Here is a 26752-nt window from a genome sequence, read left to right on the forward strand (position 1 = left end):
TTTACATTCTCAGCTGAGTGATACTGAATTAGCTAATTTTAGAAACCATCTGCTAAGCTGCTAAATACTGTTACTGTGTACATGACTCAAGTGCATATAAATCACTTATGGATATACATTGCTCTGAAATAATATTTGATATATTTTTATTGTTTACTATGGACAATTTATATATTTTCTGGTCCTTAAATAGCTAAATTTCATACTATCCAGATCATAATAATCAGAGCAAACATTCAGTGAAGTGACCTGATTATTTGACACTATTGGACTGATTATTATGGGATGAACTCTATTCTTAACCTTGTTTAAAGCAAGCCAATAACTCGTAGAATAACCCAGACTGGTTAACAGTTTGTGTAAAGTGCTAAATTTAACGGTTTGCTCCACAACAAAATGACTAAGGAGGTGTTTAATAATGTCGTGTAGAATTCTTCAGCATGTTTTCAGATGCACAGTCATCAGTAGTTAGCTGGGTCCTAGTGCTACAGTCCATACATAGCAAATGACTAGGGATTTGAAAATGTGGGCATTTTTGTCTGTGGCATCTAATATCGTGCCATTAGTATTACATTTACTGTATACTGTAAATTAGACCAATGCATCTAAGAAAAATCTTTCTTTCTAAGAAATAATTTTCTTAGAAAAAACACAATTTCCACATCCAAATTCTTTCATCTGACATGAACTACAGTAGAATTTGCAAATGCATTTTTTGTTTTAGAATGGTAGTAAGGTGAAGGTGCATTTATGCTCAATGTCTCAGGAGACCATGCAGCTGATTTAGCTGCTCATGACCTTATCTGTTCTCTGTCTCAAAGTGAAAGCACATTTGAAGGTCATGTTGTCAGCTGTCCCAAAGCATCTTGTTAGTTGTGTAGGAAAAATGTCTTAATGATGTCAAATGTCTGGAAGGATAAAACTCAACCTAGCATATAAAGGACTAGAATTATTTGGAGTTAAATATAGCAGGCTGCAAATCCCTAAAAGGTTTCTGCTTTCAAATAAACATTCAAAGTGAAATGATGCTGTTAAAAGAGTCTGAAGGTTAAACTGGGTTAGGACTATTTGTAGTCCACTGCTACCATCCAGAGTCCATTGTATGATCTTACAGGAGTGTAGAGTTTTTAACTAATCTATGTTATGCCAGAAAAAAATGTGGTTACAATTTATTTTAAGGTGTCCTTGTTCCAGTGTAATTATACATTTAAGTACTGAGTAATATTAATTAACTACATGTACTTACTACATGGTTAGGGTTAGGATTACGGTTTGGTTTAGGGTTACTTGCATGTAATTATGCATAATTAATTGTTATTATAATAGTAAGTACATGTAACATATGTAACAAGGACACCTTAAAATAAAGTGTTACCAAAAATATTTTGTTTATTCATATTTTTTTTCCATTTCAAACTACTATCTGATCCACACTGATTTGTTCATTTTTATTTTTTTCATGTAGCCTATCTAAAATCAGACTCATTACATGTAAAATATATCTTTTTTTATTTTGTGGTAGTTTGTCCAGACAAGTAAATTGAAAAGTAAATTTTTCAAGCTCATCACATGTTTATCATGCTATGTACATTACGCTACTGAGAGTGTGAGAAGGCTAGTTAAAGGTATTCAAAATAAACAAAGAAACAAAGGCGTAGTTTGATGACGCCGTGACTGAGTGAGGAATCATGGAGGTTGTCGTCTTCATCCCCACAGCCGAAGCAATTCGACGGGACTCGGGCAGAAATCATGTTCATGGATGAGCTAATGATTTATTAACGTAGTAGAATGAAGCAGGGTGAGGCTGAAAGCCGTCGAAGCGAAACTAGGCCGCTGAACGAGCACGACACACGGCTCGAAAGCAGCGGAGCTTTTATTATGCCACAGTCGACCGCTTCCGCTCCTTCCAGTCCGTGCGTATGTGGGGGGGGAAAAGCAGCGCTGTTTTATCATACTAGATACATTTGAAAGTTCTCTTATAATGCTACTCTGTGCGGTCGTCACCGGTCTATTAAAACGCACAACATATTAAAGCGTCTTTGGTGTTTCCATGTTTTCTACAATGAAATCGGAAATCGAGGGGTTATGACTAGTGGTTGACCGATATATCGCCAAGGCCGATATTTGGCATTTTTCAAATATCGGCATCGACCGATAAGGTTATCTGTTTAGCCGATGCATTCTAGGTGGGACTTTTATTTTGACGGCGCTGAGTGCGGCAGCGCCTGAGCACACAGTGCTCACATTCTCCTTGTTCGCTGTCATCGTTCAGTTCTGTCTAATACGGATAGAAGTCTGTCTAATAATCCAATAGAACTGTTCAACAAAGGAATTAAAATGTATTCAAAAAGTATTATAACGATTGCTTTTATATTATTATTAATAGAAAGGCAAACATTATAATACTTTCTCGTTTGCAGTCAGCATTCAGCAAATACGCATTTATATCATTTAAACAAATCTTTGAATGACTAATGAACATTTAATTTCACGAACCTTGCAAACTTAGTCGAATCTAGTTGAGATTTTGTGAAGTGTGCATTTGTATCCTGCATGATCGCGTGTTCTCTGCATGATGGTTGATCCGTGCGAATTGAATACGGACAGGAGGAGAGTAACTGCGATCGACTAACTTTAAACTAGTGATTTCAAATTATGCTCCACTTTATGCATTTGCCCACTGTCATATTCATGTAATTTTCTTTGCTTGGTGTATGCAAAATGTACACAAACTTCCCAGAATACTGAGTGCCCTGTTGGTTATACTGTTTACTTCCTTTTTAATTAGATTTTTATTAAATATTTATTTATTTGTGAAAAATGCTTTGTCTTCTAAAGTATAAGTATGTTTATTTTACACAATTATTTTAATCCATTTCAAATTTATTAAATATAAATTAAAATAAATAAAATTATATCGGCTTCATATCGGCCATTGGCCACCCTGCTCTCCAAGATATCGGCATCGTCTATCAAAAAACCCATATCGGTCGACCACTAGCATAAACTGTCTTTTCTCTTTCAGAACAACTACTGTCATGGTGGAGCAACAGTTTGCACAGACATTGCAAAGAAATTTGAGCACAGTAATCTAAAAACACAAGCTAAACTATGCACTGCATTGGCCAAGCGTTAACATCTGCGTTTGTGTACTCATGTCTGTCCTTAGTTAATGTTTTGGCCTTAAAGTACGCTCTGAAGTTTAAAATTATGGATCTTTTGTCATTTACAGAGACAAAACATTGTCATAATTATGTCTGGGCCTCTAATAAGCTGTGGTAACATAACAGACGCAAAGTTTATGAAAATAAGAATAATTCATGGCCATTATACAGCAACTCAACAGCAAATACGCATTTACATAATTTAAACAAATCTTTGAATGGCTAATGACAATTTCATTTCACAAACCTTTTGTGAGGTCTTGTGAAGTGTGCATGTGACCTGCATGATAGCGTGTTCTCTGCGTGACTTTTGGTCCGTGCAAATTGAATGCTTTAAGCATTAAATTCGTGATTTCAAATTATGCTGTGCTTTATGCATTTGCTCACTGTCATATTCATGTCATTTTCACTCTGTGCTGTATGTAAAATGAGTGTTACCTTGGCTTTATTTGGAAAAAATATGATTCCCAATGCACACAAATTTCCCAGAATACTGAGTGCTCTGTTGGTTATAGTTTACTACCTTTTTAATTATATTTGTATTAAATATTTATTTATTTGTGGAAAATACGTTGTCATCTAAAGTATAAGTATGTTTATTTTACATATTTATTTTTTAATCCATTTTCAAATGATTTCAAATTTCTTAAATATGAATTAAAATAAATACATTTATATCGGCCATTGGCCACCCTGCTTTCCAAGATATCGGCTGTCAAAAAACAATATCGGTCGACCACTAGTTATGACGTCATTGGCAGGCGACACAATGACACTATAGACACGGTCCGTGTCACTAGTTAAAATTGCTTATTTCTCTTAAACATTCTTCTAAACATTTGGGATAATGTAAGTACACAAGTCAGCAAAATATATAAAACTGTTCTAGTGGTTTTTGGATTTTTTAATAAAAAAATCTTACATATTGTGCCTTTAAATCATCAGTGTGCTATTTAAGTCCAAACGCCCTAGTTGCATCCTTTCTCACTGCTGTGAAAATGACCCTATAAATATCCTATAGAAAGATCTAAAGCAGTGACCTTTAAACAGCCAATGAGAGGTTTATGCTTATTATAGCCTAATAATGCACAGGGTCATAGACTTGTTTGTATGTTTCAACTGTACAATGCTGGATTTACATTTTCAGCTAGAGAGAGGATTTTTTTCACCCTTTCAGAAATGCTGCAATGCGTCGCGCAGCACCAAGACTAGGTCAGTGTAACGTGGCTGCCGGCAATCGCCATCTCACTATCCCCATGGCAACAGGCAATAGATTTGCTTGCAGAAGCTTTGCAATATTGTTTTGATTGCATGGAATTGAGAAGATTGTTTACACGGGATTAGTGTACTCTTGCACAGCAGCAGGAAGAGACAAAGAATAGTGAATAAACAGTAATGAAATGCATGAAGGCAGTGATTGCATCATCCCAATAGGGTGCAAGGTTTTATCTCTGATTTTTTACAGTATAAAATGCTTTAACAAAATCTTTGAAATAAATAATATTGTAAGTAAATATGCCGTATGCCATATTAAGCATTTAGTGTATTTAACTCCACTTAATTTTTTTTTAGGACAGAGACTTTTGCAATACAAGAGTGATGTCCTTGAGACTGTTGTGTTGGTGAATCCTTCTGAGGAGAATATTGCTATAGAGGTAACTATAAATAAACCATTGTGTTTTTTTACCTCTCCAAATTCTCCCAAACTTTTTATTTGCATGCAACCATATAACCATTTAAGATATATGTCAAACATAACAGGAAATGCATTCTCTTTCTTTTATAGTTCAGAACACTGCTCTGTGACTCAGCAGGACATAAGTTATTGGTCCTAAGTGGGCAAAGTACTGAACAGAGCAGTGATATTATCCTGCAAAGTGGAGTGTTTGGTTGGAAAAAATTCTCTGACATTCTCTCAAGTTGTAGGGTAAGTGGCTACTACACCATTATAGGTCCCATAATAGTTCACAGCACTTTCAATTTTTTTATTGAACTTTAAGAAATATTTAGATTTTTTTCTCTGTAGATTAAAGATCTCTTAAACCAGCCATCTGCAAGTCAGCAAGCCTGTTTGACTGTGTCCTGTAAAGGAGAAGGGGGCTGGAGCTCCATAGGGTACGTACAGGAGCAGAGCATACTCAAGTACAGACTGAACCCAGAGCCCGTGCTGCCTGAGATGGAAGGGGTGAGCGAGTTTACAGAATATGTCTCTGAGACAGTGGATGTTCCCTCTCCTTTTGAGCTCCTGGAACCACCAACCTCAGGAGGGTTCCTGAAGTTGTCCAAACCATGCTGCTATATCTTTCCTGGAGGACGAGGCGACTCTGCTTTGTTTGCAGTCAATGGTTTTAATATTTTAATCGATGGTGGATCAGACAGAAAATCTTGCTTCTGGAAGCTGGTCAGACATTTGGATAGGATTGATTCTGTTCTCCTTACCCACATAGGAGCAGATAATCTCGCTGGTATAAATGGACTGTTACAGAGAAAAATAGCAGAGCAGGAGGAAGAGAAGAGCCGTGGTTCTAATACTTATGGAGACTGGATGAAAAACCTGATCTCACCAGAACTTGGTGTTGTGTTCTTTAATGTTCCAGACAAGCTGAAGGCACCCGAATCCACGCTGAAAGCAAAGAGGAGCATTGAGGAGGCCTCTCTCACATTGCAGTACCTTCACAAACTGGGCATCAAACCTGAGCCTCTATACAGAGTTATGAGCAACACAATTGAGCCTTTAACACTCTTTCACAAGTTGGGTGTTGGCAAACTTGACATGTATATTCTAAATCCTCTCAAGGACAGTAAGGAAATGCAATTCTTCATGCAGAAGTGGTCTGGTAACAGTAAAGCTAAGACGGGCATTGTCCTGGCCAATGGCAAAGAGGGTGAGATTTCAGTTCCTTACCTCACATCAGTGACAGCTCTGGTTGTGTGGGTACCTGCCAGTCCAACAGAAAAGATTGTCAGAGTACTGTTTCCTGGAAATGCCCCACAAAACAAAATATTTGAGGGTCTGGAAAAGCTGAGGCATCTAGATTTCTTGCGATATCCAGTAGCCACTCAAAAGGACATGTCATCTGGAGTTCCACCTCCACTGATTAAACAAACTAAAATGAAGCTGAGAACTGATAGCAAAGAAAGTCTTAAATCATCCCCTAAAATGTCTTCCACTACAAAAGCAAGCAAGAAAGAGGCAAATGAAGATATTGAGTCAAAGAGTGACTCTGTAAAAGAGAACAAAGTTGAAAAGAAAGATAAGAAAATAAAAGAGGCTGTTAAAACTCCCAAACCACTTAAACCTAAGACAGCATCACCCGATTCACGTAAGCAGGAGAAAAAGAAGCTGCAGAGAGAAAAGTCTCCTAAAAAACATATCAAGGACAAAGCATCTAAGATGGAGGAGAAGAAAGATCAGGAAAAGAAAGACACAAAGATAGAAAAAACAGATGTAAAAAAAGTGGACGTTAAAAAAGAACTCAAAAGTAAGGAGGAGAAGAAAAAAGAAAAAATTAAGCCAGAGTTGAGAAAAATCACAAAACCTGACTTGAAGCCCTTCACCCCTGAGGTCCGGAAGACTCTGAACAAAGCAAAGGTTCAAGTAAAGCCTAAAACAGAAAAAACTAAAGCTGCAAAAGAGCAAGAAAACAGGCCAGCTGCTAATCAAGCTTCAGTAGAGAAACAGGAGAGTGTCAGGTCCTTAGTCTCCTCCCCAGAAGATCTTACCAAGGATTTTGAAGCCTTGCAACTGGAGGAGGAGCTTTCCAAGCCCACAGAGAGCAAAGTACTCCCAAATTTTCAGTCTGCAGTGGACAGTGTTGTCCCTCACATTGAATCTCCTGATGAAGGAATAACTACAACAGATGTTGAGACAGAGTCCCCTCATGAGGAAAGGGTACCATATGGAGTAAACAAAATTAAATCCCACTGTAAAACCACTGATGGATTTGAGAATGAAGGTGCTACTACAGAAGATGACATAGAGGATGACTATACCACAAAACTGAAAAGTGCTACAGCATCTGACTTTTTGGAGATGGGCGAAAAAAAAGAATGGCACGAAAAAGCAAAAGAAGAAGAGAAAGTGCTTGAAATGAAACCTAAAAAGAGTGACAGTGAAGAAGAAGAGGATGTGATTGAGAAAGCAGAGATAGAGGAGGCAGAGGAGTTAGTGCATGAAGAGGAGCTCAAGTACAAATCTGATGAGGCTAGGAAAGAAAAACTTGGAAAGGACTGGGAGACAAAACAAAGTGACATTAAATCTGCCAAACCTCTGGGTGCTGCGGAGCATGTGTCTTTCATCCAAGATGAAACCATTCCAGGTTACTCTGAGACAGAGCAGACCATTTCTGATGTAGAGATTAATGAGGAAACAGAGGAGCGAATGCCACATCTTCAATATGATGTCGGCTCTTATGAGATCTCAGTTCCTGATGAACCAGGGACTTTTGACACCATTCATGGCATGAAACCACCAACCATATCTGTTGCTTCTGAGTTATCATCAAAGGGTTTTGCAGTAGACCAGGAGTCAGTCCTATCAGCTTACGCAACCAATATAATTGTGGCTCCATTGGCTGAAGAAGAGCATATATCATCAGCCACATCCATCACTGAATATGACAAATTATCATCTTTTGCAACATCTGTTACTGAAGATCAGTCTATAGCATCCGTGACAGCACCACCTACTGAAGATGCAGGGAAAAGTTCTTTATACTTAGATACTGTAAATAGTATACCATCATTTGTACAGACAGATGCCACTCAAGGAAAGGAGTACCTCCACTCTGCTGGAACTATTTCTCCAACTTCTTCCTTAGAGGAGGATAAGTGTTTTAAATCACCTCCTTCAGAAGAATATCAACACATTATGCCAGAAACAGAAAATGCAGTGAAAGCTACTGTTCCCACAAATTATGAGGATGAAGAAGATGAGGAAGAAGACGAGGATCAGACCCCGAATGTTGATATGCCACTTGGAAAGATCCATGAGGGTTATGCATCTGCTGCCATGCTCCAAGACACTGAAGAAGCTTCTAATAAATTTCCCACATCAACAGCACCTATTTCTCCTCAGATGATGTATGTTAGCACACAAGAAAAAGAGGAAAAGGAAATCTCACTCTCTAAGGATGAATCTAAATTGGGCACCTCTGAGAAAAGTTTGTCCTTCTCACCAAATTTGCCTTGCACCTCAGAGACAAGTATTATTTCAGAGAGTGAAGAAAGATGCCTCAGCCCAGATGACAGCACTGTGAGGTTCGCCTCACCTACAAAATCAGGACCGACCAGCAGTAGCTACTCTCCCACAGAGGAGAGGTCACAAAAGCCACTGATTATGGACAAAGAGGAAAAACTAGATAAGGAGACTTTTAATTCTCAGATGTGTTTGGCCCAAGAGGTTCCTGCTGACAAAAAGTCTGTGAAAATAATTGATGATGAAGTGGATCCTTTTGGAAAGGAATTATCCAGCACGAAACCTGCATTATATGACTCAGAAGAGGATGAAGAGGAAGATAAAGAGGATTATTATGGAAAAGGAAGCTATAACGTGTGTGGTAAAACTAAATACAAAGAGGAGAGGGAGTGCAATTTTCTTGATGAAGAAAACTCTGAAGAGACATCACCCCTAAAAGAGGAGAAGCAGTTTGAAAATGAGAAAGAATCTATGGATAAGGAAGATAAACCACAAAATGTGACCTACTTGGACCATGAGTGCAAATCCCAGATGCTCAGCTCAGGAGAGGAAGATGAAAGTGAAACTGAGGATAGTACTTACTCAAGCATAAAAGTACCACAGGGGAAGTTAGATTCCATGTCAGCAAGCCAAGGCAAAAAAGATGCGTCATTCTCAGAGATAGATGACCCAAAAGTGATTTCTAAGGACAGCGATAAAAGTGTTCACTTCAGCTTGTATTCCTTCCCTGAGTGTGAGAAGGGCCTCAAAGGTGAATTTGAGAGGGTGGTTAGGCAAGATACACCCTATGTTGGGAAAAGCTTTACATACTCTGATGTGTACGACAGTAAATCAAATTCAGTGGAATCCTACTCTCCAAATCTGCCAACGGAGCACACTTTTGATGATACTGATGTTACTTTAAAGAAAACAGAAAAGGAGGAATCCCTAGATTCGTCCACTGGCAAGATTTCTGACCTTAAAACATCAGATGAAAAGGAAACATCATCAACTTTATATAGTGAAACACAAAGTATATATGGGACACCAGACTTAAAGGATACATCCGAAGGAACATTTTCTGTGAAAATAAATGAAGTTGAAGAAAAGACAACTGCGAAAAACTCATCTTTTTCAGCAGAGAGAGACCCATTTTCAGTTAAATTTGAAAAGTCTGATTTCAGTGGATTGGCAGAGAGTGGTGCATCACAGTCAGGCCATTATGCAACGGACAGCTTCATCTCTGCTCACAGTGCTAAAAGTTCTATGTTAGGCCAATTTACATTTGGCACAAAAGAAATCGTGGCTGGAGACATGAAGATGTTTGCTGATGGAGAGGATGAAGATGAAGAAGACGAAGAAGATGAAGATGATGAGGATGAGGAGTATGGAGAGCATGTAAGTGATAGTGATACAGAGAAAGGTGCCAAAGACAGACGAGAAAAAGTTGCCCAGCATCCTCTAAGCAGTGACATCAGCACAGCACCTACTCAATTCCAGGAAGAAAAGAAAGACACCATTACACAGCACTACAGCTTTGGCTCTGACACCTATGGGAAATATTTAGGTTCATCGACATTTGAATCCACTCTAATCCATGAGGGTCCCAAGGACTCAGTGCAAACGGTTAAAGGTGATGCCTCACCTTTTCCTACTGAAAGTCATATTACAGGCTCATCTGGATTTGAGCGTTCTTCAAGTGAGGAGAGAGATGAGTTTGTAGAAAATTATGAGAAAAATGTCAAGTCATATTTACCCCTTTCGACAAAGTCTGCTGAAGATAAATTCTCTACTCACTATGATGGCAAAGATCTTGAGTTCAACAAGCAAAAGACACCAGATGGAGCAGAGAAAAAAACAGGAGACCCTGTTTCATTGGGCTTCAGTTACACAACCATGTCAGCCACAGCATATTCCTCTTCCTCTTCTTACAGTCATTCCTCATCAGCTTCAGCATCTCTGTCCACTAGCCACCAGTTTGGGGATGAGATAGAGACTCCAGCCAGTACTGGATTTGAGTACTCATCTTTCAAAGATGAACATTCACCAGTAATGGACTCACCCTTCTCTAGTTCTGGTGGGCAGGCTAAGGATGAATATTTAGAAGTGTCTGAAAAGCTGACCCCTGCAACCACTACAGCTGAATCCACCTCTAGCCTTGCAAGATTCTCACCATTATCACCATTTGAGGAGAACAAGCCTTTCCCTCCACATGCTGGTACTTGTATAGGTGATAAGAAAGAACCTGCCTACTCTACAAGCAATATCTCAGATAAAGGCCCACAAAGTCAGTGCTTTTACAAATCGGAGCGGGATGAGGACTCAAGATTACAAGCTGAATTTGGTGTGACTGGACCTTATACCTCAATGCCTCTGACCACACAGAAAGACACCATGCCTGAAGATCTGTATGGTGCTTCATCAACACTTCAATTTGAGTGCCCTGAAAAACAGTACTATGAAGACACAGAGAGTAGTGAAGAGGAGGACGATTATATGTACGAAACTGAACAGGATAAACTTCAGTACCAAAGATCTCCACTTACAGCTCAAGCAGACAAGAAAAATGCCACATTTTCCTTGGGTGAGACAATAATAAAGGACATACCTTCTGGTTTGGGAGCCACTCTCACAGATGCGTTTACCTCACATACATCCTCTTTCCCTGAGCCCACAAAACCAGACACAACAAATGGGCCTGCAGAAGTTACTTTGAGTGCACCAGAGGCTTTTAGATCCAGCAAGGGTATAGGCTTGTCAAAAATAGAAATGCAAGACCAAGAATTTGATGTGAAGAAAATTAGAAGCCCAAGTGAATGGCAAATGCAGCAGCAACGAGACATCTACCCGGGAGCATCCCCACCTCATTATCGACATGAAGATGAGTATGAAGAAGAAGAAGCGACTGAGCCAGAGCACCCAGCCCGTCCTCTTTCTCTTTCATCCAAAGACCAACCTTTCCAAACCTCCTATTACGCAGATGATCCAAGCAGACACGATGATGACTCCGACTATCCTTCAAATGTTGGTATCCGTCCACATTCATCCACAGCTTCTCCAGGCTATTCCTCCTGTGAGTACAAGCAGAGGAGAGGAGACACATCTCCATCCTTCATCAATCCAAGCTTATGTCAACTTTCAAGCGACGAAGAAAATGAGGAACAGAGAAGCCAAGCATCCGATCAACAGCAACCTTCGGGGAAGACCAGATCTCACAAACAACCTCGACACCACTCTCACAGTCATCATGGCGAGGACAGCGAATTGCAACACTTCTCTGGAGCCATGGCTGCTGGGATTAGTGCCATAGGGGAGGACACACCTCCAACCTCTGTCAGTGAGCCATTGCATTCCCAGTCAGATTCTGATGTTCCACCAGGTACGGAAGAGTGTCCATCGATCACAGCAGAAGGAAACAATGACTCTGATGAGGATGCAGATTACCTCCCTGTAGATAAATCATCTGGAGCTTATGGGGGGAAGTATTATTCATCTAGGTCGCCTGCTAAAAATCATGATCCCTTCCCATCACCAATGATGGACCCTGCTCCTTGTCCCCCTCGCCCTGATGTATGTATGGTTGATCCCGAGGCTCTGTCAAGCCTAACCGACAAACCAATCAAGAAAGATTCCAAAACCAAGGGTTTACGTAAATTAGGTAAGACTAAGTCCTCATCTCCTGCTCGCAAGACTGATGCCAGGCGGAAGAGGTCCCCAACCAAGGAGCCCTCCACTCACACCACTTCTCTTAGGAAGAAGGAAATGGAGGACGATCTTTCAAGGTCAAGCCACAACACCGGCAAAGGCCTTGTCAGTGGCGTTAAGAACAGTGCAGGTATGAACATAAACATTTGAATCTGCCAATTAAGATAGAGCAGTTGTTTTGTTTGCCAGCATCACACTGACAGCAAGTTTTAGTTCATTTTAATTTTCCAACAGGTTCAAATTCTGCAAAATGCAGTTCATCTGTGCCCCCCGGTCCTCCTATCTATGTGGATCTGGCCTACATTCCCAACCACTGCAGTGCTAAAAATGTGGACCAGGAGTTTTTCAAACGTGTTCGTTCTGCATATTATGTAGTGAGTGGAAACGACTCCAGCAGTGGAGAACCGAGCCGCAGTGTACTAGATGCCTTGCTAGAGGGGAAGGCACAGTGGGGATCCAATCTACAGGTATAATATTCGTTAATTGCTCTCTGTGTGGTAGATGTCAACATTGGAACTTTGTAATTCGATGGATATTTTATGGATGCTATGCATATTAATATTTTGGTTAATTTATTTGCAGTCAGTGTGTGATTCAAAACAGTTCAAGTCTGCCATTATGTTATACTATTAATGTCTTACCCTGTCCTATTTGTAGGTAACATTGATACCTACTCATGACACAGAAGTGACCCGCGAATGGTATCAGCAGACCCATGAGAAGCAACAGGAGCTGAACATCATGGTCCTGGCCAGCAGCAGCACAGTTGTGATGCAGGACGAGTCATTCCCAGCCTGCAAAATAGAGTTCTAAGTTCAACATGTCTCCCAGGTTCACATCTTCATTCTCAAATGGTCCGTTACAGCCTTAATTGTAGTTTTCTCAGTGTAAAATTCTTAACCTTTTGCTTTTTAACTTTCCCAGGTTTAAACCAGCACATACTGTCTATTGCCCAAAAACACCAGTCAAATGGTATAAACCTTGATTATTATTTCTTGGTGAGGAAAGTTACTAGAGTGCAGGAGAACCGAAGGAAGACGTGCCTTTCACTGTATACTTTTCAGGGTGGCTTTTCCCTTTACGTTGTACAATACATACATACACACACACACACACACACATACATAAATGGGTCTCTAAAATTCTTTAAAATTCTCAGTCAGATTTTGGTCCAGGGCCCGTTTTAACTAGATTTCGTGGTTATATTCCCAGTTGTAATTTTATACTGAACAAGGTTGCCAAATGAGTGTGCTAAATACAATAACCTTGTTTACAATGACATTTAACTAAAGCACAAGTATACCTCTTCACTTATTTTTGAACAGAACACCAGAAGTTCCCTAAATACTGCAGCTCAACTAGATGAAATTCTCCTGCTTTCGTCTGATCAGTTCATGTATTGTTCTAAATGATATTAGTCCCTGAGTTACACTACCTGCATCATCCTCTTTCATAGCTCACACATACACTCACTATATATAAAATAATCATCTAATCAAGTTATCACACATTCAGATACCTACTGTGCAAATAGCAATTGAGGCTATATACCTCAGCAGAGAGATATAACAAATACCTGGGAGCTAGAATTTCAGAAATAGGAATTTATTAAACAAATAAGATTAACGGATTTAAAAAATAATAATTAAGATACATAAACTAGAGATGGAGTTGTGCTGCTGCTAGAATTTCAGAAATAGGAATTTATTAAACAAATAAGATTAACAGATTTTAAAAAATAATAATTAAGATACATAAACTAGAGATGGAGTTGTGCTGCAGCTTGTGTGTTTTGCACAAATTACTTTACATTCCTGACTCAGAGATGATACTGCTTTGAATTTGTATAGTGATATGATATATGGCATCAACAACAACATTAAACTGATAATAACAAAAATAATATATTGCTACTAGATCAGGACAAAATTCTGTTTGTGAACTGATGCTGAAAAACAACTGAATGAAGAATGTTTAGATGGTATGTTTGTCAAAGCTGAATAACAGTGGGAGTATTGAAATCAAATCTTATTTTGTCATTAAATGATGTATAAAATGTATGTTCACAGAGTTTATGATTATTTTTTAGTGTTTATGAAGTTCAGAGGTGTGTTTTATTACTGATTTTATCCCATTTGGAAGAAAATTATATTCATTAGCACCTTAAAATGATTTCCCCTTGATTGCTATTGGTTATAAAATGTGTATAGGATAAAATTGCTTACTGTAAAGGAATGGAAAGAAAGGATGACTGAGAATACAAATGTAAGCCAAAGTTTCCGGCAATAGAAATGCATGGTGTTCAATGAATAATCTATGTATGGAAGTCTTTTCTATGTCTTTGAATAGGGTTGTATGACAGATGTGAGCCATGGATACTGCACTTAAACCCATTCCAAAAATGTATTAGTGTGTTTCATGTTGTTCAAAGCACATTGTGGCTTTTATATGGCACATAAACCTTAAACCTTACTTGCAAAAGCTCTTATTGTCCAGTCAATATACGATGAGGATATAGATATAGAAAAGTAAATTCTTGACCACTGATTCAAATACATAAGGCAAGATCACTACTTCTGTTTGGTCAGAATTAGCAGGATAACAGATAGAAAACATGACATAAAACGTTTTTCTCTGTGCATTGTCAGTAGTGTAACATATAAGGCTTAAAAAGAATTGATTTGATGAAATAAATGATAGTGCTGGTTTAAGCTCTTGTCACAGAGCAGAATCAAAGATGAGAGGGATGATGATCTTATACCATTGTCTGATGAATAGAAAACTACTGTAAAAGTACTGTATGCTTTGCATGTATATTACCGTGAGGTTGAACATGCATTTGAGTACTGCTATGCTTTTGCTTGGCTTAACTCCTTTATTAAAGAAGGAAGGTTGTAAGTGAAAATTAACCTTTTTTCAGTTGCATTTGAGTCCAAATTTCACAAGATAATTTAAAAAAAAAAAATTCAATTATGATTTTCATAGTTTTGTTTATTAGTCTATAAGATTTGATTGTTGACCTTCATCTTTGGAGAAAAGAAAAGTGCAGAGTTTTGATAAGCTGTATTTACAACAAGACAGAATATGGTTCAGCATAATTCTTTATATTTCTCTGAGGAACAATATATGAGGATTCACAGTTAATACTTGCCTCTAATGTTTTTAAGGTGCTGTAACTTTTGAGCTACTGGTTATTTGGCTGTGCTGCGGACATGGTGAAACCCAGATGTGACTCCGCAGTGCCACAGAAATTAACAAACACATACAAGTACCAGACTGCAGACTGCCAGATCAAGTGACTAGATCACTGATCACATTTTATATTGAAGATTTGTAAGTGTCCGTGTGATTCTTTACTTTTTTTCTTTTTTAAAAAAAAGATTAAGACTAAATGTAAAAAGAAAATAGTCATGATGTGCTGTGCAAAACATCCCTTCAAAACATGTTTTAGTTATTTTAGTTCACTGGGTTTGTTCAGCAACTATATATAATAAGCCTAAGTTTTTTTTAAATATATATATATATTTTTTTTCTTCTTTTAGTTTTAGTAAACTATAAAAACACTGCTACATCTTGAGTGCAATACAGTTTAAGATAAAACACTCAATATTGTCTCCACATAATCTAAAGAATTAAACTGAACTTGAATACACTTTATTTGGATGTCAAGCCTGGAAAGACACAAAAGAGGTTCATATACTCTAGTCTAGATGACTGAAAGGTTTGTGAGCATAGAGAATCAGTGTATTACAGCAACATACCAGTGTTGAGATCTGGCAGCTGGCAGCTGGCTGAATTCACATGACGGTGACATCACTGTCTGGGTCACATGCCTATTATCGTTTTTTTCCCTCCGTTTGTTTCTAAGAGAAAAGACATGAAAACGAACAATGGCCTTGTGTTGAAGAAAACCGAACACAGTGCTTGGCACAGCAGCGGGCAATGGCGACAATACCCCACTGTTCATTGATCCTAATCATATGGAAATACATACATTGTGTGCGGGACTTGAATTCAGATGTATTATGAAATGTGGGATCCTCTGATGATGGTTTACTCTGTCTTGTTGAAGATGTGTGTCGTGAGGCAGTCGCGGTTTACAGGATGAACACCCTCCAGGTGAAGAATGATAAGAACCTCGTTGTCATGCCAACAAGTATGAGGATGAATAACCGTTAGAGATAATGATGCTTTTGCAAGCGTACACCTACAGCGACAGTAAATTAACAACAAACCTGAGACGACTTTTAAATGACAAACATTAACATTTTTTGAAATGATTATGGAAAGTCCACTTGTAGACTACAGAATATCCTGGTCGTTTTTAATCTAATCCGTGTAAATTCACACACAAGAAATGAAAAGAAAAAAAAAAGACAAATTCTTTCTGCAGACAATGCCACTTTTATTTGAAACACTGCAAATCAAAGTGCCATTTAAAGGAATAGTTCACCCAAAAATGAAAATTACCCCATTATTTACTCACCCTCAAGCCATCCTAGGTGTTTATGACTTTCTTCTTTCAGACTAATACAATCGGAGTTATATATATATATATATATAAAAAAAAAATGTCCTGGTTCCAAGCTTCATAATGGCAGTGAATGGGTGTTGAGATTCAATAGTCCAATAAACTGCATCCATCCATCATAAAAACTACTCCACACGGCTCCGGGGGGTGAATAAAGGCCTCCTGTAGCGAATTGATGCAGTTTTTGTAATAAAAATATCCTTATTAAAACTTTATAAACAGTGATCTATAGCTTCCACTAACTGTCGTACGCGCGTTCATGAGAGAGTCACGTTCCAGCGGATGACGGAGGATGTAGGCGTAGCGTAAGGTCTGGTGAGAATATGCTAAATATATATGCGAAAAACAAGATTTTGTTTACAGGAGCAAAGGAAGCAAAGTTTCCTTTGTTTAATAAAGGAAAATCAGTCTCCTCTTGGCTTATATCGAAATCCTCGGACAATTTTCATTACAAACCCTCGTTTTCTAATTCGTGACCGGTGTTTTGTTTTGCTCTCTCCTCTGCGCTTCAACGTTAAGACACTTCTCACCGGAGCTTATGCTATGTCTACGTCCTCCGTCATCCGCCACAACAGCGTTCTATTGTGAACCCGAGTACGACAGTTAGCGGAAGCTAGAGATCACAGTTTATAAAGTTTTAAATGTGGATATTTTTCTTACAAAAACGCAACGATTCGCTAGAGGAGGACTTTTACCCCCCCCCCCCCCCCCCCCCCCCGACTGACAGTACAGTGAGTAGGATGCCTTGAAGGGGAGTAAATCATGGGGTAATTTTCATTTTTGGGTGAACTATCCCTTTAATACTACTGCACAGACGTCATACAGCGCCAGCAGTACGACACGTTTGAGTTGAATCTATCAGAGGCAGATGATTTCAGAATCAGTGTGCTTCACTGTACTCCGAGCAGTGTGGAATAATTCACAGACGCTGCTGCTGGAGGGTGGAAGTGAAATGCTCCTCTCTAGATTCTAGAGGTCTTACAAGCTGGTTCAATATCAGTGAGAGCCAGTTAATTTTACACACTTTCTGCATGCTCAGTAAACAACGTCCACTATCCAGGGTTTACTTCAGTTTTTTTCATGATCAGGTTCAGATCAACAGAAAAACAGTAGTGTGTGTGCTTCTGAAAAGCAGCATCCTTCTCTTTCTCTCTTTTTTTTTTTTTACTGCACACTGAAAAAAGAAAAAGAAAAAAAATTTTTGTGTCACACTGTACTCTTCATTTGATCAAACGGGAGGGTTCATGGTACAAAAAAGTTCTTCAATGTCAAAAAGGTGAGCAGTACAAAGCAGGACAAATGTAATTGCTAAGAAGACCACTACTTAATTATTTAAAGTCGTGAGAGCACTGCATGTTTTACAAAAATAAAAACTAAAATATAAAAAAACGAGACTTGTTCATTTGCAGTCTCATTGTTAAAAGTAAGCTGCATATTAGTCAATAAATATATATATATATAGTCTACATTTATATGTATTTTATAATGATTTAATAAATTACGACAGTGGTATAGCAAGCTTTGGCAAATAGTAATAAAACGGTTAGCGTTCACTCAAAGGGATAGTTTACTCAAAAATGAAAATTATTTTACTCACCCTCATGCCGTTGCAAATCCACAAGATTTTCTCGTTCATCTTCGAAACACAAACGAGATATTTTTCTCTATTGATCTCTATTGAAAGTGCAGTGTCAAAGTGTTGGTTGTATGGACTTTCCATGGAGAGACAGAAATCTCTCAGGATTCATTAAAAACATCTTCATTTGTGTTTCGAAGAAAGTTTTATGGGTTTTTGAATGACGTGAGGGTGAGTAATTGATGACCATTTTAATTTTAGGGCAACTATCCCTTTAAAATACATTAAGCTATGCAAGTTCATTATTCAAGAGTTCAGCTTGACTAATATCAAATACCATGTCCCTTTGAAAAATATCTTCCAGACCAGCTAATGAAGAAAAAAATGCAGTCATTTGGAGACGAGGAAGGTAATATGTGCACGGAAAAAAATTTCAGTGTATCTAACAGCTTATGTTTGATCACTAGCCATTTGACTAGAGTGAGGCATTACACAGGAAGCAGATTTTCAACAGGAGCATCTGCGCTGAGAGGGCCTCCATTTCCTCAACTTCCCTTAAACTGTGTAGGCAAATCCCACTTTGACTTGTATGGGACTCTATGAAGGTCTGAGGCACTACAGTGAGAGCGTGCTGAGATGGGGTGAAGGACACAGGTATGAGGGAGCTGCCCAGTCTGCGTTTCCTTCACGGCTCAGGCACATGGGGAGCTCCCACCTCTAGAGGAGTGCCAGGGTGGGGAAGGGTCCCCGTGCTTCCCCTCCACACATCAACCGTTTCATGCGTATCAAAGAACTCATCTGGCTCCTCAGGGGTGAGCGGGGTCTGGGCGCTGGAGCCGGTCTCTGAGCTGCTCTCTCTGAGCTCCAGGAGCACAGGCAGAGAGCCGGGAAGACCACATAAGGACTCCGTTGGCAGACTGTCGGCCAAGTGTGAGCAAGGAGCACTGGGCTCCGCAGGGGCCGGACTTGGTGCTTCGTCACAGCAGGGGCTCTCTGTCAGACACTGGCCTGCAGAGTCTGTGCCATCCACTGCTATTTCACTGGGTCTCTCCAGGATGGGAGATGGTATTGACGGGTGGGGGTCCTCAGAAGGGAGACTGGTTTCAGTGCTGCTGAGTGCAGATGTGGAGGACACGCAGAGGATGTTGTTGTGAGGGGCTGGGTGGATCTCCTCGCTGCTCTGCGGTGTGAGGGTGATCTTCTCACTGAAGCTGAAGCGTGGGGAGGTGTCAGCAGTAGTGGGAGACGAAGGGCCGGCGCTTGACACCGTACTGGAGGGACCACTGCTGTCTGCATGGAGAAATACACACAAACACACACATTATTTGGCTCGTTTTGCAATAGAGGTGCCATTTGTGTCTCTCATATATACTGTATGTGTGTGCAAAAAATGACTTTAACAATGAATTGTGACAACTTTTACTATGTGTTACTCTAGATGTTTTTCTAAACGCATCAACACAAAAATATTTTTTTTTCTGTTTTCTATCATAATGAGAATGCCTTTTTTCATGTTTCAGCCCTGTTTTAACCAATGTTTGCTGTATTAGCAAATATGCACATTTTGATTAAAAAAAAATTTAAATTAAGATCTATTTATATTTTTTTAGATTACTAAAATACACTTTAATGTAATGTAATTTTTAATGAAATGTACTTTAATATATTTGTAATTACAAATTAGTAATGATGAAGCTTTAAGTTGGTACTTTTAAAATATATTAACTTCAAATGTAATATCAAATAACACACTAGTTAAAATTATAATCAAGCACGCTACACGTTTATGTTTGTCAACAAATCAAAATAAGTGTACTTCTTTTAAGCCTGACAAAAGATTATTAAAACAATCATTTAAGATATACTTGGATCTGACAGTATTACAAAGTGCACTTTTTAAACAGTCTTGAAATTGTACTTTCATTAGGGTAGACTTAAGTAGCCTTATGTTATTATCTGCAAGTTTTTTTTTTAAACATACTGTTAAGATTTGAAGAACACTACAAGTGCACATTCAATACACTGAAGCGCAACTCTTTTTCACAAGGGCTTCAATACAAGCTATAGCCTCATATTTTTCACCATTTTATCACTGTGTTCAATAGCCTTGCATAGTAAACAACTGATAACTGAAAAGTTTGTATAAATATCAACATTTAATTCTCATTCGAAGCACGATCTTGAGCACAAGTACGGTCAACCCCTTTACTGTTAACTTTGTTACTTCGCTGAAGGCAGTAATCATATTCCAACATACACAAAAATGTATGAATTTAGCTTGCAATTGCACAATGATATATGTTGCCACTTAAACATAATTTGTACATCAGGTCCATCCAACATATATGTAACATGTTAGCATAATGGCTAAGTTTTAATGAGTTTTCTCCACGTGAAGTAGCTAAGGGCAGCAGTACTCACACCACGGTGGCCGATCAGAACGCTGGCGCAGTGAAACAGAGGAGGACAGCACTCTGTGAGGGATGTAAGAGTCCCCTGCGGGCTGGTTCTGGGAGTCAAACATGGCTGAGAGAGCTACAGGAGGGGAGACAAACACACATACAGTTAGGACACAGGTGCATTATATTTCAGTATCAAAAGAACTGCGACTAACCTAAAACTGTCCTAAATGTATGCCATGTTAGAGTGGTGCTATGGGCATCACCTCTGGTTGTCCTGGTGTGGGAATCTCCTGCATTCTCACACATAGTCGTCAGGAACTCGTCGACTTGTTTGAGTGAGAGTGAGTTGTGGAGGGTCTCGAGGGGGTAGATGGAAGGCACCATGGAGCAGCCTTCAAAACCTGCAGATGAGAGAAGTGATGAGAGAAGACAGTCCTCTATCCAGACGTCAGTATGCACCCAGAGTGACACAACAGTCTATTACTACTGAACCAATGTCAACAGTCATTCCACCTACTGCCAAACCCTTAGTGACAGAACCACAGTCACGGGCGGAAAACATTCAGACACACCGTACACGCATTAAAAAAAAAAACACCACATCCTCTTATCATTCATTCAAGACTTATCGTGTATTACATAGGAAATCTAAATCTACATTTAAAAATGAAGACAATTACACAGTTTGGTCATAATGTCACACTCACACAACTTCAAGTAAAACAAAAAAAGTCCCTTTAATTAGTTGTTAGAGTCTCTATGCACTTCTTTTAGTTGAAAAACCACACTCTTAATGTAGATAAAAGCAACGCATGTAAATTAGGAGGGAGCTGGCAGAGACAATAATAATAAAAACAGGAATGAATGTGAGAACTGCACCTGTGGATCATCACGTAATCAGTGCATGAATTTTATAAGAGATATGATTTCATGACAATACATCACTTATGACTATTACTTATGAAAGTGACCCAGGATTCTGGAGAATTTAGTAAAAAATTCAAATAATAACAATGTGCATGTATGATTATGTATGAAGTAATAGAGGTTTGATTAATCATTGTGGAAAAAAGTGAAAAGTGAAAACTCACATTTGGAAGAGAGAATTACAGTATTTTATTTTTCAAATCCCTGGAAGCCTGTGGCATGCAAATCATGTGCCACTATCATGCAAGTCAGTCATTTCTGATACGTCAGAGAGCCGATGCGACTGTAAGCTGACACAGTTGCAATAAGATGCCACTGGCATGCATCTGCCACACCACACACCCCAACACACAGCAGTGGGAGATCACCCTAATGCTACTCCAACCTCTTCTGTACAGACATGTTTAAATCTGTTCTGTCCGCTTTATAAATACTGGTCTGAATAGTTTGTATGAGTACCAAACTATCAAACAAGAGTACTTCTTTAATTTATGAATTTATGTTAATTTAAATTAAATCTGACTGGCACCTTTAACAAAAGTAATTTACACTCTTTTGTATGGTCGAATTAATTTCTCTCGAAAAGTCTGAAATATCACCTAAGAGGGTGATATTTTTTGGTATATTATTTTGTTCTCTTTTATTACTAGAGGAATTGAATGTACTACATTACCATTCAAAAGTTTTGAATGTTTTTCAAAAGTCTATTGTGCTTACCAATGCTACATTTTTTTTAATCAAAAGTACTGTAAAAGCCGCAATATTATGAAATATTATTACAATTTGAAATAACTGTTTTCTATTTTAATGTATTTTTTTAGGTGTAAATTTTCAGAATTACATGATCGTTCAGAAATCATTCTGATATGCTGATTTGGTGCACAAGAATCATTTCTTATTATTATCAATGTTGAAAATAGTTGTGCTGCTTAATAATTTTCTGGTAATGTTAGTGATCGTAACAAATATGGATTTCATCTATCTATTTCATTTGAATATTCAATTATTTAATAAAAAAAAATTCAATGATTCCTTATTTTATTTCAATCATTTAAAAATATTACAAAACAAATTATTCTATTTGTACAGTTTTGTTGTAAAAGTTGTTAATTAATGCAATTTATAAAGGACAATCTATTAAAGAGCTGAGGTGATAAAAAAAACCCTGAAAAAAAAGAAAAAAAATATCAGCAGCCTCAGTGCATACTTGAGTTTTATTAGGTTAACAGTATTTGTCATTAGATCATAACCAATGCTTCCAACACGAATATACATATTTGTTTTTTATATCATGCTGTGTATTTTCCATTTATATTAAGTCAGTTAATTATATTTGTTACACCCTATACTACACCTACTCCTTGCATGCACTCATCTCAGAGACATGAAGGTAAACGAGTATTTCTTAATAACTACAGAGACATGGCTGTAGGCTCCTACGTGAAAGGTTTTGAGAGCTGGATGGCTTGGAATGTGTGGTGGGTAGAGTGTGTGGGATGTGGCAGGGAATGGGGATTGTGTAGGTGGATCAGGGACCATCTTTAAGCTCTGCCTGAGATGTACTGAACACATACAGAACTGTGTGCAAATACACCTACATAACACACTGCAGTAATTCATATCATTTCACAAGCAGTTTTTTGCATTGTTCTTGACCTTTGTTATCACCTCCATTCAGGTCTGTTTACACTAGACAACACCTCCAGACATCCAACATACGCAAGACGTTTCTTTTACCGAGAGAGAAAACACTGATCATCTTAACCAACATAACATCAACATGCAGTTTATACACAGCACATGTGTCTATCAATGAAGTGTAGAGAAGCACAAAAGACACCGTCTAGTTAATCCGTATCTGCAAGTGTGGTAGGACATTTTAATCACATAAACTGAAAATGTCGATTTCAATTTGAAAGAAATGTTTAGTCTTTGTCGTTTGTGGCATTTCAGATTTTAAGCTGCTTCCCATGAAGAACCAGAGAAAAACACTCCTTGGTTTCATAGCTTAACATTTACAACATTTAACATAATTGGGTCAAAGACGAAAAGCATCAAAGAAATGTAAGTTTAATACAGCTTTAAATGTTATATTTCCCCATACATTAGAATGTATCCTGTTTAATTTTATGTTTTTCTAAGCAAAAAAAAAAAAAAAAAGACTATCATACATTTTTTACCATAATTTACAGAAGACACCCACTAAAGTGTCATTCAGTGTAACAATATTTACATACCAATACATCTTGTTAGGCATATTTTAAACAAGAATCATTTGATAAATTAAAAGACTATATTTAAGGATCACAGTGCAGACCTCAAATACCAATTAGCTTTCATTTTTAAATCTTTATACTTTGCTAATGTCCTTAGGTTTTACTCATTTGTCAGCAAGACGTTTCTGTAAGGAAGTGAAAGTCATTTAAAATATAATAACATTTAATATGATCATGTATTCTTTTATGTATTTTAATAAGTACAGGTCAGAATAAGTCAATTGTTTAATTTTTACATAAATATATCTGTTACGCTGAATGACCATGGTTTGTTACTGTGAGTGACGTTTTTCCATATACGAAAGTAATATTATCATTGTGCCCATAATTGCAATGTTTTAGTATTAGTCTGTATCATTAAATTAGTTTTAATAATATTCCTGAGTAAATGACTGCAGAAGCAGATGTTGAAAAGTAATAAGCATGCTTGCCATGCTTGCTTAGCTTGTCACTTTGTTTCTGACTTGCTCGGTCTCAAAAATTGTTGCTTGCAGATACATTTATGAATATGTTCTTTTTGCCAACATACCGTAAAAGACATTATCAGGAACAGTATTTTGGGTGGAGAATCCCCTCAATGGCCTCTACTGAACTTGTGACATACTGTAGTGAGGGGGGACTCTCTGTTCAGAAATATTGGTAAGCTATTATTCTCTATCATTATAGTTATCTTTACAGTTATTGTTCTTGGTGTGAGCGGGCTTTAAGAGTGCCACCAAAGCTACTAGGTCTGCATTTACTTTATTAGCTTTTTACAGTGCCTAGCAGCTCTCTCTGTTTGTGGGCATCTAAAATTTATCAATAACACAAACTAAACAATACAAAAACGCATTAAAATAATAATATTTATTAAGTTTAACATATATTTGTCAGTGCTAAATATTCCTAATTTATATGTTAAGTAAGATGCTAAAATTGTTATTTACACAGTGATACTGTCATTCAGTGTAATGGACGTGTAAATGACAAAAACATTACCCTGAATGACAAAACTTCTACTTCAGCTTATATTGCAGGCAATCAACTGGCCACCTGTATCAAACACTGAGCTTGGCCAGTAAAGTCAATCACAATTATTCACAACATCTACTTATTTTTCAAAAAATCTAACAATAAAAGTGTTTTTCAAACTAAACAATACAAAAACGCATTAAAATAATAATATTTATTCAGTTTAACATATATTTGTCAGTGCTAAATATTCCTAATTTATATGTTAAGTAAGATGCTAAAATTGTTATTTACACAGTGATACTGTCATTCAGTGTAATGGACGTGTAAATGACAAAAACATTACCCTGAATGACAAAACTTCTACTTCAGCTTATATTGCAGGCAATCAACTGGCCACCTGTATCAAACACTGAGCTTGGCCAGTAAAGTCAATCACAATTATTCACAACATCTACTTATTTTTCAAAAAATCTAACAATAAAAGTGTTTTTTTGGCATTTCACTGAATGACGTGTTTTTGTAAAGGTGAAATTATCAAATATTTAAGAGCAATAAACTTTTCTTGCAGCACCAGGTGGTCTTCCAGGTGCCATTTGATGATGTCACAGACTGTCGAATGACTATCACTGGCTGTGTCCGAAATCGCCCCCTATACCCTTAAATAGGGCACTATTGAGGGAACAGCCATTTTTAGCGGTGTCCGAAACCATAGTGGACGTTCTCGAGTGCACTCATTCAATCCCACAATGCACTGCAAAAACGAGTGTACAACTGGTGCACGCTCAATGGCTAGAGAATGCCCATAATGCACCGTGAGAGTCACGTGCCGAATGAATTCCCGCGTCTCGCCAGAAGATGGCACCCGCAGCTGAATAATTAATCCGTTCATTTTTACAAAGCGCTCATCCATGGCGTACAGCATAATGTACAACACCGGTATAAATTAATTGTAAATTGATTATTAAATTGTTTGATTAGGGTTTATACATAATTTCCGTGACAGAATTCAAGATAAATCCTTTAATCTTACTACTGGAGCTGCTAGTTTGCTAGTTTCAAATGATTAATAAACAGCAAGCACAAACTATGCAAAAGCGGCATCTCTTCAGGTGCACTCAGTGTCCGAATTCACTATTCGTTTTCATTCACTCCTTCTAGTGAACTGAATTAGTGACCTAATGTAGGGAATAGTGAATGAGGGTATAGGGGGCGATTTCGGACACAGCCCCAATGTTCATACTATCCATCCTAAATAGTATGTGAGATTAGAATAAGTGTGTCCCAAAGCATACATGGTATGTTGAAAAGAGTATGCCAAAAGTCCCCGGATGGTCTACTATTTCAGGTCGATTTTTTAAGTGTGGATCCGTGCACACTCTAATGGCTAAAATTGGCAAAGCTTTGGCAAAAGATTCGGTCCAGAGCTACAAACACGAATAAAACGCATTAGAAAAACTACAAAAGTGGCGGATGCACGCGATCGACGGTTAGGTAGAGAGGTTTACAAAAAGGGGTTTGAGTTACTAATAATCAACATTTAACCTGGTAAAAAAAAACATTTATTTATTGTTATCCATGTTATATTTCATCTGCAACAGCAATGTGAACTTCTATAAACATCCATTTGGTCATGAACTTTTAAATGCATCATTATGCAGAAAATATGAGCAGAGTTCTCCGCATTAAAGACCCGCGACTGGCAGATCAACAAGCTACTTCTTTTCTCTCCAGTACGGTAGGAAGTGAAATGAAATGAAATGTGAAGGATGTTAACTGTGACAAGATGATTGACAGGCCAGTTTACAGTGACAGGGTGCTTGCAACAGGTGCGACAGAGCGGTCCTTTAAAGACGCAATTGTGTGACGTGATAGTATGTCCCAAAGCTTGCCTACTCTTCTACTACACACTCAAAAATGTGTACTTTTTCTTCACCAAAAGAGTACATACTTTAAGGGCGTAGTATACATAGGCGCATTTTTATATGATTTCAGAATGGCTTCTTGTTCCTGTTACACTGAATGACCTCTGACAAACTGCATT

General features: G+C 38.0%; 2 protein-coding genes across 3 annotated transcripts in view; one reads left to right on the forward strand and one right to left on the reverse strand.

Moving 5' to 3' along the window:
• Window positions 1–13736, forward strand: part of LOC107600475 (microtubule-associated protein 1A-like) — a 38280-nt gene extending 24544 nt beyond the window's left edge. The window contains exons 4-8 of the mRNA XM_016292382.1: window positions 4737–4819; window positions 4951–5091; window positions 5191–12175; window positions 12280–12512; window positions 12703–13736. Of these exons, the coding sequence (XP_016147868.1) occupies window positions 4737–4819; window positions 4951–5091; window positions 5191–12175; window positions 12280–12512; window positions 12703–12858 (7598 nt within the window). The 3' untranslated portion in view covers window positions 12859–13736. The remainder of the gene's footprint in view (window positions 1–4736; window positions 4820–4950; window positions 5092–5190; window positions 12176–12279; window positions 12513–12702) is intronic.
• A 4631-nt stretch (window positions 13737–18367) lies between these two features.
• LOC107600465 (inositol hexakisphosphate and diphosphoinositol-pentakisphosphate kinase 1-like) overlaps window positions 18368–26752 on the reverse strand; it is a 28578-nt gene continuing 20193 nt past the window's right edge. For both annotated transcript variants that reach the window (XM_016292372.1, XM_016292371.1), the window contains 3 exons: window positions 20818–20955; window positions 20574–20687; window positions 18368–19442 (listed from right to left, as the gene is read on the reverse strand). In XM_016292372.1, the coding sequence (XP_016147858.1) occupies window positions 18838–19442; window positions 20574–20687; window positions 20818–20955 (857 nt within the window). In that variant the 3' untranslated portion in view covers window positions 18368–18837. The remainder of the gene's footprint in view (window positions 19443–20573; window positions 20688–20817; window positions 20956–26752) is intronic.

This window comes from Sinocyclocheilus grahami, unplaced genomic scaffold, assembly GCF_001515645.1.
Source record: "Sinocyclocheilus grahami isolate Dianchi unplaced genomic scaffold, SAMN03320097.WGS_v1.1 scaffold284.1, whole genome shotgun sequence".
Lineage (NCBI taxonomy): Eukaryota > Metazoa > Chordata > Actinopteri > Cypriniformes > Cyprinidae > Sinocyclocheilus > Sinocyclocheilus grahami.